General features: G+C 51.6%; 1 protein-coding gene across 2 annotated transcripts in view; it reads right to left on the reverse strand.

The window, feature by feature from the left end:
* Positions 1-19905, reverse strand: part of Phc2 (polyhomeotic homolog 2) — a 99963-nt gene that overhangs the window by 35822 nt on the left and 44236 nt on the right. Inside the window, exons 2-7 of one of the 2 annotated variants that reach the window (XM_057783828.1) lie at positions 17495-17719; positions 14694-14855; positions 13663-13740; positions 13074-13238; positions 11472-11558; positions 10192-10504 (exon numbers count right to left, since the gene is read on the reverse strand). In XM_057783828.1, coding sequence (XP_057639811.1) covers positions 10192-10504; positions 11472-11558; positions 13074-13238; positions 13663-13740; positions 14694-14855; positions 17495-17668 — 979 coding nt within the window. In that variant the 5' untranslated portion in view covers positions 17669-17719. The remainder of the gene's footprint in view (positions 1-10191; positions 10505-11471; positions 11559-13073; positions 13239-13662; positions 13741-14693; positions 14856-17494; positions 17720-19905) is intronic. The other variant, XM_057783829.1, reaches the window with a different exon arrangement.

The following is a 19905-nucleotide window of genomic DNA, read 5'->3' on the forward strand; positions in this document are numbered from 1 at the left end:
TATACCCACACCCACACAGAAATATTCACATGAATCAAAAAAATCAGGATTTGCCGGGCGGTGGTGGCGCACGCCTTTAATCCCAGCACTCGGGAGGCAGAGGCAGGCGGATCTCTGTGAGTTCGAGACCAGCCTGGTCTACAGAGCTAGTTCCAGGACAGGCTCCAAAGCCACAGAGAAACCCTGTCTCGAAAAAAACCAAAAAAAAAAAAAAAAAAAAAAAATCAGGATTTATGAGGTTGGAAAAACAAGGATGAAGTGAAACTGTCACAGGACAAAGGACGCCATATCTGCCCAGGCTGGGATGGAAGCTCAGAAGGGAGAGTGAGTGCACAGATTAAAGGAGGCAAGGTATTTGGGGGAAGTGTGCATCATTAATCTTCCGGGGTTAAGAAGATGCAAAGACCATGGTTTAACTGCAGCGTTATCCTGGGTCAGAAACCCTTTTGTTCAGCATATTGCAGGAACTTTCTACTTAGTCTTTCTGATTCGGGTTTCTTCCTGCTGTGATCCATCTTATGGACAGAGTTCTAATGAATCTCTTCAGTTCATAGATACAACCCCTGACTCCAAAGCCACAAGGGCTCCCCTTTGTCCAGTTGTCCAAAGCCCTGGCATTCGATATCTCTTTGTAGCCTAAACCAATTTTTCATTTGGGATTATTTATCCGACCAAGCAGCCTCTGCTGTTTCCTGTGCAGCATTGGTACCTTTTGATCTGGGTATCGACTGAACCCTAGTCATCCTCTTCCGAGCTGTACGGTCGCCAGACTTCTTCCTAGCTCTGTACCGCCATTGAGGCTGCTCTGCTCTGCAGTGTACTCAGAGAAGCAGCCTGCTGAATGTCACTGGGAGATCTAGCACCCAGATACTTGGATTTGGGTGCCAGCTCTGCCATTTATGAGGTGTGTGACACTGGTTAGCTACGGATCTCTGTGCCATCATCTTAAAAACAGGGCTCAACGTGATGCCTGTGCCATAGTTATTTTAGGAAATCACTCATCTCCATGGTGGGCAGAATTTATGCAACCCACTTGTTTCCTCTAAGATAACTTGAATGTAGCAGATGCTCAGTCAGTGATGTGACTGACTGAACGGCAACCAAGTACAGGGCTCCATTTGTCGGGCCTGTTTCTCCCACAACACTGGGTCTCTCCAGGCCCAAACTGTGAGTGACAGGTGTAATCTGTCAGCCCAGTGTGCTCTCCCTGAGCCCTGCACCTGTCCCGTCCTTGCTCATTAACTTCTTGGACTAACCTTCGGTAACCCTAAGTGACCCGCTTGTGCCATAAGTGGCATGCCGCTATGTGCCTTTGGGGCTCCAGCCGCAATGCTTTCAGCTGCTGGCATGAGCTCCTTCTGCTTCAGTGGCCTCTGGTTTCCGGGTTTCGGATCAGGCTCGGCTCCCGTTTTCTCCGTTTGTCAGAATCCTTAGCTATTGGTGCTTTCTCAGTTACTTCTTCTGTTAGATCCAATGTGAGGCAACACAGCCTTGTTTAATATGCATTCCATCAATTCTTCAACATTGATCACCTTCCCCCACTTTAGCATCTTCAAATAAGGATGCAGAGTAAAGCAAGGTTGACTGGACGACAGTGTGTTTCCTTCTAAGAGTCAACAAAGGTGCGACTTTCAATCACATGGCTCTTTGGTGACACGGAATTTTGGGAAATAGTTTTATATACATCTGCCTTATCTTTCTAGCCAGACTGAATGCTTTTTGAGTTGAAGACATATCTTATTTACTGTTAGCTGAAAAGACAAGTTTTCATTTAATTTAAAAATGAGTTTCTTTTACCTTAGTCCAATAGAATATTCTACACCTTTATATATGCTCAGAGACTACCTGCTGCCAATCATAGTAAGATCAGTTCCTCCCTGCCCTCTTTAAGGCCATCCCAATTCAATATGGGGCCACTGAAGTCATGATATCAGAAGAAACCATACCATGCTCCCTGCAGCCAGGATGTGGGACATTTGTGAGAGGCAGATGCACAGAAATCTCCAAACCTGTATAATATCTTTCTAAGGACCTTCTGGAAAGTCCATCACTTCTGAGAAACCCAACCGCTTGATTCCATGAGACACCAACCACAGCTCTGGAAAGTCTCACTAGATCTTTCTATCATGGCATAGGGACATGGTGATGCTGGTGGCGGGTACAGGGACACACAAGCCCAAATAGCAAGCCTCGGTAGGGCCAGGTCAGAGGAGAGACCCCTGGCGATGTTCCGCTTCCTGGTTTCTCTCCTGACCTGGCATCGCCTCCTTGCAATCCAACCAGGCCAATCCACAGCTTCCAAACCAGTGTTGGTACTGACAAGAGCGGTACGGTCTCCTGGGCAGAAGGGGGCCTGTGAGGAGTCACTGGCATGTCCCCTCACCCCTGGCTGTATCCACTGCCAAGATTTGTCATTGACAGGCTTCTGTTGATCTCAAGGCTCCAAGCATGCAGGGAAGTATTCACTACCCAGGAAGTTTCCCACTCTGCAGGCTGGCACCTGCACCTTGCTTTTCTGATGTCCAGAACTTAAGACTGTGAAACCACATGATGAAGGTAAGATGCTCACGGGTGAGAGACAATGCATTTGTCCTTAACCACTGCATTTCAAGATTTAGAAACTTAACAGAAACTTCTGACATCCGTTCACGGAGCAAGCAAGTACTATAGACTAAGCACATAGTCCCTGAACTGAAAGTTCAGTAAAGAGCAGTCGGTAGTCTTGTGAGGTGGTTGCCAGGCAGTCCTCAAAACAGTGTGCCTCATGGGGCTCATCAAAAAGTGCCCCTTAGGTGGAAAGCCTGTTTTTATACCTGGGTGTCTCATACAGGCGATTTCCTTTCCTTCCCCTCCATTCTCCAACTGCTGCAGGCCGAGGCCTGGAGGAAACACATGAACGGAAGCTGATGTTGTATTGCTCGAGGTAGATCTGGAAGCCGAGTGTCTCTACCTACTTGCGGAGTGCCACTCTCTGAGCCAGATAAGGTGGCGGGCAGAAGCTCTCCGCTGCTTGGCAAACGCCGTGACAGAAAAGAAGTTCAGAACATGAAGGACACGAGTGTGAAGATTCAGCTTTGGAAGGTCACAGGCACCTTCCCAGAAGATGGGTTAGCACAATCCAGCCTTTGGAAGAGGATCAGCACTGGGGAGGCTTAGCCAGGCAACACCCAGGCACGCAGTGGGGGGAGGCGGGCTGTGAGCAGCTCTGCATAGTCAAAACCCACGGTATCTGTGGGAAGAGGCCCAGAAGACAGGCACTCTCAGCATGGGGCTAACTGGTGGCAATACTGCTCATCTCTTGAGAGATCTGTGTGACCCAGCTTTCAGGGAACAAGTAAGACTGAAGCACAGGCAGCTCCTCTCTGCACGAGACAGGGACACTCTTTTTAGATGGACCTTGTGTTCTGTTCCCTCCAGGCTTGGGTCAGCAGCAGTTTGCAGAGGGAGAAGAGGGAAGGACACCCCCCCACACCCCGCCTCGGCAAGAGGGAATCAGGTGAAAAACAGGATTGCCGCCAAGGGACACTTTTGGCAGGCCCCATGTCCTCAGGCCTCTTTGGCACCTATATGGTGAAACCACCAAATGCCCTGTGTACAAGTCACCTGGCTAAACAGCTTGGAGCATTAGAAGAAAACCTGGTGTTTTTGCCCTACCTACCCTTGGCAGAAGATGCACTGCAGGGTGGCTCCCGGCATGAGTTTTAGAGTCAGATTTGGGATGGAAATTTGGCTCTGCTACATATAAGCTATGAAATCATAGGTAAATTGCTTAACCTCTTTGGACCTGGACTTCCTATTCTTCCAGTTTTGAGACATATCATATAGGGTAGGTATTAGTATCAAATAGAGTATTATATTTAAACCACACCAAAAATAATTACCTTTTTCTTTTTTCTTTCTCTTTCTTTTTTTTTTCTTTTGCTCAATGCCAGGTGCATAGTAGATGCTAGGAAATGGTGGCTGTCCTTAAATATTCTCTGTTGTCTGTTTATTGCTTTGAATGTCTCAAATGCTTTTTATAGTTTTAATTTCATTTATTCCTAACAATGAGCCTATGAGCAGGGCTCTCATCTTACAAGCAAGAGCTGAGAGGAGTCGCCAATGACATTCCCCGTGCAGAAGGCTGAGGCTTCTGAAGCTGACGGATGAGGCATGGTTCTTGCATATGAAGGGTGCCCCAAGATGTCAAGGCTGAGCAGATGACATGGCAGCACGCATAAGTGAGCACAAGAAGTCCATGAGCGCTCACCATGGACCGCTGAGAACTTTGAAAGGGACCCTAGAGGGCCAATGCAAAGGGTGTGCTACAGAGAGGGCAGGTGGCAAAGGTCCACGACAGATACACGGGTCAAGTCAGTCACGGGTGGGGGTGGGGAGAACAGACAAGAGTGTATTTGCTAGGCCGAAGCAGCCAGTCAGTATAAGAAATGCATTGTAAGCATGGCAGTTGGTATGCGGGTAGTGTGGCCGGGTCTCAAAGGTCCCATGGTTAGTTATCCCGCCAGCATGTCACATAGTAGGTCCTACTGTGGAATAGTAGGTTCTTCTATGGAAAGGGGCTTCTACATGGCCAGGAGGAAAGAAAAGACAATGTGAAGATATCTGAGAAGAAAGGAGACAACGGCATATAAGCAAAGACTGTGAGCAGCATGCCACCCGTCAACTGGCTTTGAGCAAAACAGAAAGTCGGTCCAGAAAATGAGGGTGTCGACCTGGGTGGTACAGAGGGTGAGACAACAGATATCCATGGTGAGCTTTCTCTGTGTGGGTCACTCTGGACTGGGGTAACCCTCAGTGCTGCTCAGGCAACTCTTCTGTTCCTTGCCTGAAAATTTCATTTTCAAAACAGCTCAGATTGTCACAACCTCTCATAGAATTTCAGCTCTTGTTCAGCTCCGTAACTCCCATGGTTTGGCATGGAGGTGGACACAAAAAGTGTCAAATGAACATTTCTCGAGCTGAACCGAACAGTTGAAGAGACAGAGAAGAATGATTTGGGGGTGGCTGTTGATTTTCCAGCAGGAGCCACATACTCTTCATTTGTGGAGTGGGATACTCATCATTGGGGTGAAAGGAGATTGGTTCTCTCTCTCTCTCTCTCCACACAGACACCCAGATGTACACACATATGCAGGCACTTGTGTACATACACATTCACGCCCACCCATGCAGTGAAGGGTGTTAAGCAAAGTGCACCCCCCACACTGCTAACAGATGTGTTCTGGATTTTCCCTTGAGCCAAAGGAAAGAGTTCACAATCTAAATTTGGTCCTATAGTGGGCAGGTGAAAGAACTTTCAAGGCCAGTTCTACAATTTTAACATCCAAATCACTGACACTTGGGTTTGCAGCGGCACAGCAGGTCTACCTGCTCGCTTAGCTGGCTACCGCGTTCTTTTCAGTGACAGTGTGACCATATAATTCGGCGGCTGCTTTGGGAGGAAAATACAGGACCCAAGAGTCCTTGAACCCGCAAGCGTCACTATGTCCAGCCTACCACAGATGGAAATCTCCCTTTGCGATAAAACAGCTCCGTGGCAGGCCTGCCCATCAGAAGACTCCTTCTCTGAGCCAAGGCCTGAGGCGGGTTCAGGAGACTGAGCAAATGCCTGGCATCTGGAGCCACGACTGAAGGGGATGCAGGATCCGCAGAGACCAACAATTCCCCCTTTATAACCACACCCCTCTCTTCGCCTGTAGCTTCCTCCTCACATCTGGGCCTGAGTGTTACCTAGAGACCAGAGTTTGTTATCTAGAATGAGGACCCAAGGGACCAAGCCTCCTAGCTAGAGCCGTGGCCAGGCTCCTTTAGGTATTGGCTGCCCCAGGGTCTGGGTCCCTGGGACCCTTCTGCCCTCCACGCTCCTGTCCTTCCAGCCCTAAGAAGGACAGGGCCAGACCCTTTGCCTTCCCTTCCAAGGCCCAACATCTTAGGCTCTGCTCTCCTGCCCTGCCTCCCCTCCCCCATCCACCCTCTTTCAGGGCATAAGGGACCTTTTCTATTTGCACAGCCTAAAGAAGCTGGTTGCCAAGGTGACAGGAGCAGGAACAGCAGGGAGCTTGCCATGGGGGAGGGGCTTTGCCCCCAAACAGCTGTCAGTGGGAGCAGTCCCAGCTGGGGCAGGAGGGCTTGCCTCTCTGGAGGAAACACCCCCAGGGAAGATACATTCCTCTTTGCTACTCTGCCTCCTCCCCCCACCAATCTCCACTGCCTACCTTCCTCCTGGGGCAGCTAGCCAGCCAGCTATAAAAAATGCTCCGGTGTACAAAACAGAATGCTCGCAGCGCTCTCCCCCTCCAGTGTACAGGGCTCTCTCACAAGCACAAGCATGCCTGCTCGGCTCTCCCTCATTTGCCCCTTCCTCATGGCCGCACAGTGGGTTGGCTGGGCAGAGGGCCAGCAGTCACCTCTGCCTGAGGAACTGTGTAGTCTGACAGGTGCTGCTCTGCTCTGCCCCCCCCCCCATCAGGTTGAAAGAATTATTTCAGTCTTTTTGTTCCACAGGCCCAGAGAGGCCCAGTGGCTCTTAAGCCTCCCCCAGCTGCCTTCCTTTTGGGAGGTGGGAGTCGAGGGTGGAGAGGCTTGTGGAGGGGAGGGGGTGGGAGAGAAAGGAAGAATGGGCCAGACAGTGGGAGGCAGGAACAATGCCAAGCCCACTGATGTGTGTCTCTGGGGACAGGGTCTTTGTGTCCCTCAGCACACAGCTCCTCCACGGAAGGTTCTGTGGGGCCACTGGCCTCCGCTCGGCATCCAGCCCACACTGTCAGGCTCCATCACACCCAGGCCTCTGACTCACAAAGCCTGCCATTCCCTGTCCTTTACCTGTCCAGGACTCAAGAACAGAGAGCTGGCCACTTTGCTCTACAGACCCTAGTCTTAGAACCAACCCACAGGCTCTTTGAGCTTGGCGTTGGGGAGAGAAAGGCAAGGAGGCATCGGATCACGGAAAGAACCCAGGGTGGCACTTGATGTCATGTGTGGAGCTGAGGGCAGTGGCTGTGGAGTGGGAGCCAACCCACGCTGACCACCTGAGTGACTTCGAGGACTATACAGAGTAAGTTTTTGGGGAAACCTCCCGGGCCTCAGCTTTCCCATCTCCAGTACCGAGAAAGGGCTCTCCTAAAGGTAGAGAGAAGTGGCATGCACAAACTGCCTAGCATGTTTTCCACCACAGGACAGATGGTCCCGGAGGATCTGTCCTCTCTCTCTGTCCAACTTCCTAGAGATCCCAGAGATGCCAGCAGCCTCCAGAGATGCTTAAGAACTTCCTTGTTTCGAACAACCCTTAGAATTTGGGGCTGGAACCAAAAGCTACGGAGAAATCCTGTCTCGAAAAAATCCAAAAAAAAAAAAAAAAAAAAAAAGAATTTGGGGCTGGTTTTTCAATTTAGGGAGAAGCTACACTTGGCCTGGGCAGGAATGGGATACCCAAGGTCCTGGGTCCAGAGATTGCTCCAGCTCTGGAACTTAGAAGGGGGGCTTTGACCCTCCCTCCCCTCAAGGCTCAGGGATCCTTTTGGGAAAGGAGGCAGAAAGACTGTTAGAGCCAGAGGCGATGGTTATAATTCCAAAGAGACAGTGTCTTCTAGACACAACAGAGCTGATATGTATAGACAACTCACAAAGACTGTGGTAACATGCGCAGGCCTGCACAGGTTCAAACCAGACAGGGGCCTAGTGAGCAGAGGGAAAACGACTTGGGCTCTCACCCCAAACCAAGAAGCAACTATACCCGAGAGCAAAGGAAGCACCAGTTTTCTCCAGCAGAGTTTCACTGGGTATATTAACCACTCTTTAGGATAGGTCCCATGCCCTAGATTTGTTGGCCAACACAAAACAAAGTCGATGGTATTTTTGTAGAATTTTTATCTCATTTTGCTTTGTTTGGGCATTGTTTTTTGTCTTATTGGTCTTTAGTGTATATATTTTGATTTCCGTTTTTGACATGTGTTTCTTGTTTTGCTTTTGGTTTTGTTTGCTTGGATTTTCTTGTTTGTTTTTTGAGAGAGCGAGAGAGAGAGAGAGAGAGAGAGAGAGAGAGAAAGAAGTTGGGTGGGTTGGAGGTGGGTAGAGAGGATCTGGGAGCAATTTGGGGAGGGAAAGAGATGATCAATATGTTGTATGAAAAAAGTTTTCAGTAAGAATTTTTTTTAAATGTAGTTAAAATTCAAAAGAGGAGGAGGTGTTCGCTCCCGCTGCAGAAGCAGCCTGCCTCAGCTGCCGAGCGCTCATGTCATCACTGTCAGCTGCTCTATGCCATGTGCACCCCTTCAAAGTGTCTGCCAGGCACAGCTCGCTCTCTTGCTTCTCTTGCTTCTCTTGCCTTTCTGTCTCATTACTCTTCCCTGTTCTGTCTGTCTGTCTGCCTGCCTCGCTCGTGTCCCTTCTCTGACACTGCCTTTTGCTCTACCCCTCCCCCAATAAGCCTCTTGCACTAACTCTGTTGTGTGGTGTGTTTGCTTAGTGGCATACCTTGGCAGGGCCCACCAAAAGGTATCCCCTTGCCTTTCTTTTTCAAAAAAATACTTTTAGGAGGAGCTTTGGGGCCCTAGTTCCACCCTAATCTTCTCAACATATGTGGCTCCCCCTAGTCTGACCCCACCAGAATCTCAGTTTCTTTTTCCATCAAAGAACAAGACTGGGGTGGTCTGGGAAAAGGCAGTGCCAGACAGGAGGAAGACTGGGAACCATGGACCTCTGCAGGGGGCGCCCTCCTCAGCTCAGCCAGGACCTATGCAAGGCAGTTACTCTGTCCTTTGTCCTGGGTGACTTCTGAAGTCTCTGGAAGGTGGAGAAATGACTGGGGCTGCTGCGGCTGGCCCGAGCTTCCTTCTGCCCGCCTGGGATGCCCACCCCTACTTGATCCTCTGGGCTACTGCGACTCACGCTTCAAGACCCAGGTGCCAGTGGGGCGTGCTGGTGCATACCTGTAACCCAGTACTCGTGAGGCTGGCACTGAAAGATCAAATGTTCCAGGCTGGCCTGGGCTTACATAAAAAGACTCAGGTGCTGCTTTGCCTGAGAGACAGCCTCAGACCCATCCAGGCTGGCGGTGAGTAGCTGCCTGCTGCTCCTACAGTGGATTAAAAACCTGAATGGATTTGCTCGTGGATCTGCCTCCCTCCTTTTAACTGCATTCTCTCTTATGTAAGAAATCATACTTTGGCCTATTTTTTTTCTTTCCTTTTTGGTGACAGTGGGGATCAAAGCCAGGGTCTCACATATTCTAGATAAGTGTCGTACCACAAAGTGACACCCTAGTCCTACCCACCTTGGTTTTAATCTAGTAACACATTCTCAAGAAAAACTCAAAGGCCAAGCAGATTCTACTGGATTCTAAGTGGTGTGGGTGAGGACGAGGGACAGTGGCTTTCTCAAGGAGTTAACCACAAGGACTGTCTTTAATCCAAGTGGTGTGGTCCCTGCTATATTTGTTACTGTGGTCAATAGTTTGCTCCTGTTCCTTAGACTGGAAAGTCTGCTTCCAGGTTCTGGGTGCAGTTCTCATAAAGACTGACTGTAACAGTCAGTGCCAGGAGGTCCAGTGGGCAGGGAAGGAGGCTAGACTGAGCCCACGGATTTCTTCTCAATCTGAAATCAGCTCATCTGATTTTCAAGTCTCTAGATTTACTCTCAAGCGTGGGGCAAGCTTTTCCCAGCTCCTTTCCTCCAGGCAAGGTGGTCCCCCCCCACTCCCATAGGGCTCAGAGCTTAGACCCAGAACTGGCCACAGTGCCACCCTCCCTGACCTCCCTGGCCTCGGCACACTCAGAAGAGGGGGCATGCCTGCCACACCTTAGTTAGCTGAGGTCTGCTGAGGGATGAGAAAGTCAGCTTCCTGTGTCCCATCCGCCCATGTGGCTCTCACAAACTCTGTCCAGCCACATCCCTTTCACTAATTTTGGGGATCTCAAAATAGTCCAACTCCCAATCCCCACCCAGTCAGGACTAAGACTGTTACTAGCTCCCAGAGCTGGAGTTGGGTCACTGAGAAGAAGGGCTGGCTTCTCCTTAACAATGTGGTTTCATTCCTTAAAGGCAGACTAAGCACAAATGGAGTCTAGAGTTGGCAAACACCCCAGGATTGGGAGAGGACAGGGGAGAGGCTGGTGCCCTAACGCACACATGGAAAGGAAGGTTTAGACGGTCCTCTTGATCCACAACCCAGATTTCATCTTCCTGGGGCCTTACCTGGTGCAATGAGGGGGTGAGAAGCCACAGCAGGAACTGTCCGGCTGAGCCCAGGCCGGCCGTCTATGTTCCCTGGCACACTGCTACCACCATCTCCTTTCCTGAGTGGCTCTGTCACACTGTCAGCTATACCAGGCTTGGCACCTGCAGGGGAACCCTGAGCCGTGTTCCTGCCCTGTGGTAGGGCAGGAAGAGACTGGCTACTGCTGGCAGTGGGTTTCAGGGCCAAGCTGGGCAGAACAGGCTGGGTGGGGGTAGGGCCGGAGGCTGCTGCCACTGGTGTCTGCTGTGTTCGTAGGGTCAGGTTCTGTACCTGAAAAAAGAGGGGCCAGTGAGAGTCCAGAGAATACAGGAAGGAGCAATATCAACACACAAGCAAGAGGAAGTTAGGGTGGATCCAGGACTAGCCAAACACCAAAGGGGGTTGTAAAAGGAGAGACCAAGAGAGACAGAGACAGAAAAACACAGCAGACAGGGAAGCACACGGGGGTTTGGGGGTACTTAGGGGCTGAAGGAGGAACCAGGAGCAGGTGGAGTTTATAAAGAACACAGGAAGTATGGCTAGTGATCAGAACTGAATTCTGCCCAGCTGCGGTGGGCAGATAGGGGCTCGGAGGCCAACATCACTCCTGCTCGTACTGTCCCTCCTCCCGATTCGGTCAGAATTGAGTGCACACTACTAAGGTGAGGCGTGATACGGAAAAAGCCAGGACAAAAACGGCAGGCAAGCAAAGTACCAGCTTGTCCTCACAACCAGGTTAACACCAGGCATTTCCAAGACAGCTGCACATTTATTCGGCCCAGTCCCTGGTGCCCTCTGCTGGACATAGGGAGGCAGTGCAGAACTCATAACCTAGCTTCTCCAACCCTTGAGTTCGGGTCCCCATTCTGGAGATGGGGTGGGGAGACGGAGTAAGAGCTGTGTTCTCAGCTCCCACAGGCGTCTACACACAATAGCACCCATGTGCTGCAGCAGGAGGCAGGAGGCCAGGACCGTTCCTTCTCTCAGAGTGCCCCTGCTCCCAATCCCCACCTGACCGGCTCAGCACACTGCCCTCTGCTGTCTAACTATATTTATTCAGAGGGACCAAGGCGGAGTCAAGAGGCGCTGAGGCCAGCTGGAAGGGACCTGAAGCGTGAGTCCAGGTTTCGTTTTGTTTTTTTAATCTTTCCTAGAAGAGTCCCACCACTCCCAGCACCCCCAAGGCTACCTGTAGCCAACCTCCTACCACCCTAAGATCTGCCCACCCGCCTTCCCTCCCGCAAGTCCGGATCCTCACCTGGGCAGGGGTAGGGGGCCGAGCGGGGGAGCCAGTGCCGAGCTCAGGCTGTACAGTAGCGACGGTGGCCGTGGGCGTGAAGATGAGCTGAGGGGACAAAGGAACAGTGCGGCCTAGGCTCCTAGCTACCTGCACCAAGTTACCTGGCTGGGCCTGGAATCACAGGAAGTGAGGCGCCTTTTACCTGCCCAGCGTGGGCTTAGCCACAGGGCAGAGTAGTTTAGCCAGGGAGCCGGTGTGAAGGCAGCTAGGGAGATGTGAAAGCAGGGCACGAAGCCAGGAGAAGGCAGGAAACCCAGGGAAACTGGACATCTTAAAGGGCTTGGGGTGTGACAAACCAAGCCAGACAGGTGAGGGGATAGGGTGCTAGAGCCCTCTGTGAGGACCTCATTCGGAGGGACCCTCAAGTCACCGTCTCCTCAATATCCTGGTGAGTAGGAATGTGGGCAGCTGCCACAGGCCCATTTCCCAGGTCTAAGCTACTTCTGACTCCGGGGCTACGTCAGAACAAGAATCAAATCAGGTATGTGTAGTGGTCACTTTCTAGTCAAATTTTTTTGATTTAGCGGGGGTGGGGGTGGGGGAGTCTGGAAGCCACAACAGCCGGGGAAGGAGGTGGCCTGGAGCTATGGTGACTGCACCTCATCTGGAGGGGTGCTGGTGATGAGCCATCACTGGTGTGGTTGTCTCTGCATGCACGTGGATAAGCTGGTGTCTGGGCGGGGAACCTTCCCTTCAGCCCAATGGGAACATCTCCTGGCTCATTCCCTCTGTGCTTAGGGGACAGCAGATGGGCAGCAGGACCCCAGTGGAGCACTGAGTAAAGTCAAGTGTGGCTGCCAGTTGGCTGGGGACACAGAAGTCCGTCGGCTGCTGTCGGAGGCATTGCCTGGCGAGGGGAAAGTGCCTGCAGTGCCAGGCTCAAGACCAGGAAGAAATGTGTGGCAACAAGACCAGAAAAGCTCCGAGCGTGATGCTCAGGCCAGAACAGCAAAGGCAGGGCGGGGCCACACTGTCTTCAGAATGATGTGTCCAGAACTCACTCTTTGGCATGGGGAGCATGAGCTAGGACTTGTCAATCAGAGCCCATCCTGGTTATGTGGTTGCTTCTCAGTCTTCTGTTGTCAGACCAAAGGACTCTTTAGAGGCAGGTACGAAGGCGCGATTGCAGGCGTGCCTGTGCTAGCCCTGGTATGTTCTGCACAAATAAGCTCACCTGGGCCCTAACTAGAGTGGGGCAAGCTGAGAGGCCCCAAGTTAGAGGACTGTCATGGGAGATAGCCCACAGGGCAGCTCAGTTAGCACCTGTGTGTCCTCATCTTGGCGTTCCAGGCACGCATCTGGGCACACATCCTGCACTGTCTACCTAGCTAGTTCTGAGAAGAGGAGGGAAGCGAAGCACCACGGGTGACTTTCCCTGGCTCCATCTTGGATCTGACCCTTCCTGAGCCCTATGGCTTCCCACTCAGCCTTTGGGCTTCTTCCGTCCCCTTCCTCGTGCTCCTGGTTCCCAGCATTCTCTGCTCCCATCTCTAATCTCCCAGCTCCCCTTTTCTCGACCATGTCCCCGCCCGGGAGCACACCCAGGCTGCGCATGCTCACCATCTGAGCTCTGAGGTACATCTGTGCTTGGCTGGCAGTCAGGGCAGGAGCGGACGTGTTGCCTAAGAGCACGGCCTGCTGGGCGAGGCCCGAGGCTGTGGCTGAATTGACGCTCTGTGCCCGGTTGATGAGCTGGGCCGTGGCAGGTGATGCTGCCAGGTTGAGCTGATGAGAAAGACGTGCACATTAGGAAACAGGAGGCCTGGGGCAATGGTGTCCCCTCTGTTTCTTGCCTCCCCTTTCTTCTGTTCTATGGCCTAAGCTGCACCCTTCAGGACTAGCTCCGGCTCCTGGCTCTGTTCCTCTGACTCTGCCCCACAGCTGGGTGAGATGCACAGCTGCAGGGAGGACCCTGTGGTGCAAGCACAGAGTTAGCAACAGAGGCGGGACATCAGGAAGATCATGGGGTGCTAATATGAGAGCCACAAAGAGCACGTGGATTTTTTTTTTCTGACAAGAACAACAGATTCCAGCTGTGACCCTACATGGCTAAGGATTCCCCTCGACTAGATCCAGGAGCAGGGAGCATCTTAGGCAGGAGCCAGGCTATGGGTGTGGACTCTGCCTGCCATTCTCATGCCCTACTCACTGAAGGAGATTGGGTGGGAGCCTGTGAGGACACACTGCTGCCGGAAGTGCTTCCTTGTCTGCTGGCCACCAGGCTTGCCTAGAAAAGAACAAATTCTGGTCACTAGCGTCTTCTCCCTTAGTCATTCATGGGCTTATTTTCCAGGAAGTGCTCTGGATAGTGGTCAGGGGAGCAGCCCCTAGGGTCCAGCCCCATTTTCCTTATCCACATGGGCCTTAGGCATGGTCCTAACCCCTTTTTCCTCATTTACATGGCCTTCAGCATGGTCCTGTTTCTCTCATAAACGACCAGTAATAACCAAATCTACCGGGAGGAGCCACTGGGAGCACTGGCACCCTGACGGTTGGCTATCACCAGTGCCCAGCAACCAACTCCAGCTCTCTGTCTCTCCATCCCACCCACTCCATCTCATGATGGAGCCCATGGCACCACGTGAGAGTTTTGCGCACTGGCGTGTACAACCTGTCCCTCTCCTCTGGCCAACTGCTTCCGGGACAGAAGTGTCACCCGCAGAGTTACTTCAGCAGAGAGCGCTTCCCTCCCATCTGATGGAGGGGCAGCCTCGTGTGCTTGCTGCAGGCCACTCTCTTTGCAGTGCAGACAAAGGGCTTGCTTTCTTACAGAAGGGTTCACCACACCCTTGCCTGAGTTAACATTGCACACAGAAGATGCAAAAAACCCGCTGTGTCAGGTGAAGGAATGAATCCATCAGTGAACGTATGTCTCCCTCAGAGGAAGGAGAGCATCGGCAGCTAGGCAGGCCTGCTGGATAAGTCACTGAATGGGCTCACCCAGCACTTCCTGGGCCAGCAGGTGAGAAGCCCCTGTTCCACTTCCCAGCAATAGGCCTCGGTGTCTGTTTCTCACCTGCTAAAGGACACATGGGGACAGTACCTGCTTCTTGGGGACTTTGTGAGGACCCTGAGAGGAACGGGGGAGGCAGGGAGAGGAAGTGCTTTCTCTCGTATAACTCCCATATTACCATCTAGTTTCCAAAAGAGCCTGGGCACCAGGGCTGCCCTGTCACTCACCTGCTGCACTGCTGCCAGGCTCTGGAGCTGCGCACTGCTGAGGTGGTGCTGCTGCTGCAAGGCCGCCGTCTGCAGCATGAGGTGCTGCTGTTGGGCAGCGTACATCTGCTGCAGGTACTGCGCAGCCGTACTGGGCTGCCTGTGCAGGGCCTGCTGGATCACCTGAGAAGTGTGGGGTGGGTGGACACAACAGGAGTGTCAACTGGCCACGCAATGCGGACTCTCTGCAGTCACACCTCCTCAACCCCAGCCCAGACGAGGACCCGCATCACTCCACAGGCAGGTCAGAGCCATTCTCAGAGTTTTACATCTGCCTGTCTCATCTGTTGGACACCTATCTCCAGCTCCTGCCTGGCGGGGTGCTTTGCCTCAGCTGCCAGTACCCCGCTGCTCAGCCCGCTTGGCAGGAAACACAGCCTCCCATGCCAGCCCCAGGACTAAAAACACTCAGAGATATTTTCCTCCCTTCTTGGCCATCTCTTTCATGGGAGGCCTGCACAGGCCCCATCTCCGCTCCCCCAATCTCTGGTCCTAGGGTTGCCCCTGACCAGCAGAGATTGGTAGAGGGTTTCTGGTGAGGATCTCTCAAGTGGCTCCAGGGCTCTTGGCTTGGATTTGAGGGTTCTGCTCTAGCAGGCGGATGTCACAGATCCCCAGAACCCCATGCTCTGCTGCGCACATTTCCCCATTCCCTTCTTCGGTGCACCCTGCTCCAGGACCCTGCTATAAAAAAGACTCCGTCCTTTTGATCCCGCCGTCCTCAGGTTCATCCTGTTCTTACTCCCTCACTAGGCCTGCTTCCCACTGCAGTAGGCGAGATTCTCTGGCTCCTCCTCACCAAGGGTGACTTTAATTGGGGCCAGGAGGAACCTCAGCGGTTCTGCACGGGTGCTGAATGCAGACCCATCAGAGCAGAAACCCCAACAGCCTTTTGCCAGAGTTCTGGTAAGCGACAGGAGGTGGACATATATGACCCAAATGTTAAAAATAGGAGCTAAAGACTCAGGTTTGAAGGGCAGGGGAAGAGGCTGGGATGGGGACAAGGGTGGGAACAGGAACTGCAGCTTGATTAAGTGTGAAGCAGAGATAACTGGAAGAGGTGACAGTCTGGAGTGTGGCCTGGTGTATAACAGAATCCCCAGACTTCCCACTTTCTGCTGTGGCTTCTCCCCCACTCACCCTTCTGGACCTAAGACCAACACAGCATGAGGTCGCTTGTCTAGTTTATCCAAACTGTAACAGCAGAGTTACTTGGAGTAAACATTTCTCAGTAGTGGTTTCTCTACTCTGCCCTAGCTGCAAGGATGCCCAAAAAGAAACTATCGTGCCAAAGGGCAAAGGCTACCTGCGCTAGGTTTCTGGAGAGTTAGGTTCTTCTCTCATCACGGTGGTAAGTTGTTACCTCCTCTGAGACTTCATTTTGTCAAGCGTGAACCTGTGCCTAACTACAGCCATTCTTATATGAAGATACATGTGGTCAGACACGGTGGTTCATGCCTGTAATCCCAGCTTTGAGAGCCTGAGGTAGGAGGATCACTATGAATTCTAGGCCAGCCTAGGCTGAATAGTGAGTTCCAGGCCAGTCTGGGATACAGAGTGAGAACCTGTCTCAAAATAACAACAAAGATAGATATGGAAGCTAGTTCCAGGCACATGACATAACAGGTGGCGTACATGATCACAGCCACATTTTGGGACTGTGTCTAGCTCCCTGGTGGGTCTCACAGATAGCACTTGGAAAACTTCGGGGAAGAGGTGATAGAAAGAGGTGATAGAGCCTCAAAGACTAAGGATTGTTTGGGGTCACCTGTCTTTGAAAATCTTAAATGTGTGTGAGTATGTGTGTGAGCATATGTATGTGTGTGTATGAGTATTGTGTGTGCTGTGTATGTGAGTGTGTACTGTGCAAGTGTTGTATATATGTGAGTGTGTGTATTATATATATGCACATGTATTGTGTACTGTGTGTGTGCATGTGTGTTTATGTGCATGTGTTGTGTATGTATGTGTGCATATGTTCTGTAGGGTGTGCATACAGGTGTATGTGTGTGTATGTGTGAGTGTGTGTACTGTGTATGTGTGAGTGTGTTTTGTATGTGTAAGTGTGTGTATTGTGTACATGTGGTGTCCGTGTGCGCACACATGCATGCGCATGTAACTGTCTATAAGGAAACGTGAGGTCAATGTCAGGTGACATCCTGGATCACTCCCAATCATGTTTTCCCCTTCTGAATCAGAGTCTCTCACTTCTGGAGCTCACTGGTTAGGCTAGGTGGCTGGCTAATGAGCTCCGAGGATCCACCTGTCTCCATCCTCCCAGAAACACTGGTGCTACAGAGTTTCCTTAAAGTGGGTGCTGGGGACCCAAGCTCAGGCCTCCGTGTTTGCACAGCAGGCATTCACTACTGAGCTGATGTTGCAGCCCTTACATTTGTCCTTTAGGGGGCAATGGCCACTTAGACGGCCAGCCTGGCTTTCGGGTGAGAGGCTCCCAGGCACGTTGCTTTGCTTTACTTGTCTGCCCTCAATGCCTTTACACTTGTGTTCTCCACAGACAACACCCTCACCATCCCTCGGGGAGACAGGCTCTTCTGATCTAAGTTCTCTCTTGGCTTCCTGTGTTGGACCCATCTAACATCACTTCCCCCCTTTTAATCATGCACAAGTCTGTATGCACTGGCCCACTCCCTCTGCCCATCTGGAACTGTCCTGGTTATCCCACCAGACCATGCCAGCGCTCCTTCTGGGCAGGCAGCCTTGTCGATGAAGGGACATAATCCCAGGAAAATTAGGATTTTTACCTGCACAGTCTGCCGGTCAGGAATACCACTGTACACAGAAATCTGGGGTACAGGGGGGCGGCCACTGCCACCACTGCTACTGCTGTTGCAGCTGCTGCTGCTACTGGTCCCGCCGGTGTTGCTGGTGGCACTGGCACGACTGGATGTGTGGGTGACTGGCAGCTCGTTCTCCATGGTCTATGAGGGGCAGTCAGGGTGCTCAGGTGGCAGAAGAGCAGGTGGGTGCTGGGGAAGAAGGGAAGGGAATGGGAAGTTAGCAAATATTTGTCACACATGCACAAACATCTGGCCCTCCGTGCCCCGGGCTTCTGAATCTGTGACTTCAGTCACCTTGGATGGAAAACACTTGGGGAAGAAAAAAAACTGTCTGAATGAAACACATGAACCCTTCTCTTGTTAGTCTCCAAATAACGCAGTGAGCCTACTTAGAATTTTTATCTTGTTAGGTTGTAGAAGACATCTGGGGCTTATTTAAAACACATGGGAGGGTTACGTAGATACATACATTTGTGTAAGGGACTTAGACATCTGGGTGGGCAGCCTAAGAACTGTCCTCCCGAGGATAAGCAAGCGAGACTGGCCAGACACACACCAGCTTTCCATGCGACTGCCACAGCCACTAATGAACTCAGGGTTTTTGTTTTATTTTGGTTTGACTTTTAGAGATAGACTCTCTATAGGTAGCCCCCTGCTGGTCTCAAACTTGCAATCCTCCTGTCTCCACCTTCTCAGTGCTGGGATTCTGTGCATGCAGCCCTTGTCTGGCTCTGAACTGAGGCTTCGAGTCACACTGGCACCCAGAAGAAAAGGGCCAGGCTGGGTCCTTTAGGGGATTTTGAAATTGGGTGTGTCTGGTTCTAAAGCCTAGGGCATGTGCCATCTGCCAGAAGAGATAAAACTAGTAATGGGGGAGGATTTTTGATGTGTTCTCCATGGTAGGGTCCACCCCACACCCGCCAACCTCTTTGTCTTTGGGACTGATAAACTGAACACCAGAATTTACACCAGGTACACACTGCCCAGGCAGCGAGAGAAGTGGGCTGAAAACCCTCTAGAGAACAGAGAAGAGACAATCAGAGGTGGGGAGATGACAGAAGTAGTTACTTTGTTTTGTTTTTTTCAAAGGCCAAGTGCCTGTCTGCAAACTGTGCCTGTGACCTGGGTCACGGAGCAGATCATCTGTTTTTACTGCCGAGGGGCCCTTGTCCATGAATTCCTCTGCCCTGACCTAAACTGGAGCCAGGCTTCACCAGGGCTACTCACTCATTAAGAACGCTTGTGGGTGATGATGAGGGAGATGCAAGGGCCAATGGTCTAGCTAAATTAGCGGGAGCTACAGCACCTGGCTATGTTGAGATCCATCTTATCTGTGTTCCAGGAACAAGAAACCAGGCTGATGAAAAGCAGCACGAAGCCCTGTTCCCGGCCTTGCAGAGACCGAAAAACCAGCTGTCAAATGTAACTTAAAATTTCGTTAAAAAAATTAATTTGTGGATGCATGTGTGTGGTGGCCCTACATGCATGCTTGTTGTGTTCCAGGAATATGGAGGTCCAAGGGTGATCTTGGGTATCTTCTTCATTTCTCTTCACCATACATATCGAGGCAAAGGCTCTCACTGTTTGGCTAGTTTGACTAGCCAGATTGCTCCAGGAATTCCCTGTCTCCCCGTCCCACAACGTGGAAAGTTACAGACAGGCATTTGTACAGGTCCTAGGGATCTGAGTTTGAGTCATGACGCTTTCCCTGCTGAGCCATCTTGTCTCCTCATCTCCCTTATCTCCAGCCAGCACTACTGTGATCTCAAATAAACCAGCGAATGACAGCTTTCTCCAAACACGGGCTGCCCAGCAGGGTCCTCATCTCCCTTTCCCTAAACATTGACCAAAACTTGGATTCAACTCACACTCTTAAGACATCTTAGCTGAAGCATTTGCGAGAAGACAAATGAGAAACAGGCAGACACTGGGGAGGAGAGGATGCCCAGGTCCTGGGTTTAGCTTCTCGTCTCTGGTTTTGGTTGAACGGGTGCTGTAGAATGTGTTCTCAGGCCTTGTGGACAAATGCTAGCACTATTCCTCTGTGGAAGTGGGGCCAGCGAGAACAGCATGGCTCCCAAGCCCTTAGCCACCAGGGGTCACAGCTGTCTCCTTCCATTGCTGGTCAGTGCCCACACCTTCTCTGTTTGTCTTGCTTGTAGGTTCTTACGTCCAGCTCCTGTCTCACTTGGCTTTGCTCCCAGCCCTCTGTTCCATCTGTGCTCACACTCGCCCTCCTTCCCCACTCATCTGCAGCTGCATCCTGTCCTGTGTCCTCGGTCTGCACACGCTCCCTCTCACTGTGCTCTCTGGGATAAAGCATGCTCCCCGATTCCTGCTTTTTCCTTTTGGATGGATCCTGCCCACTAATGAGC

Source organism: Chionomys nivalis, chromosome 11, assembly GCF_950005125.1.
Source record: "Chionomys nivalis chromosome 11, mChiNiv1.1, whole genome shotgun sequence".
NCBI classification, from domain to species: Eukaryota; Metazoa; Chordata; class Mammalia; order Rodentia; family Cricetidae; genus Chionomys; species Chionomys nivalis.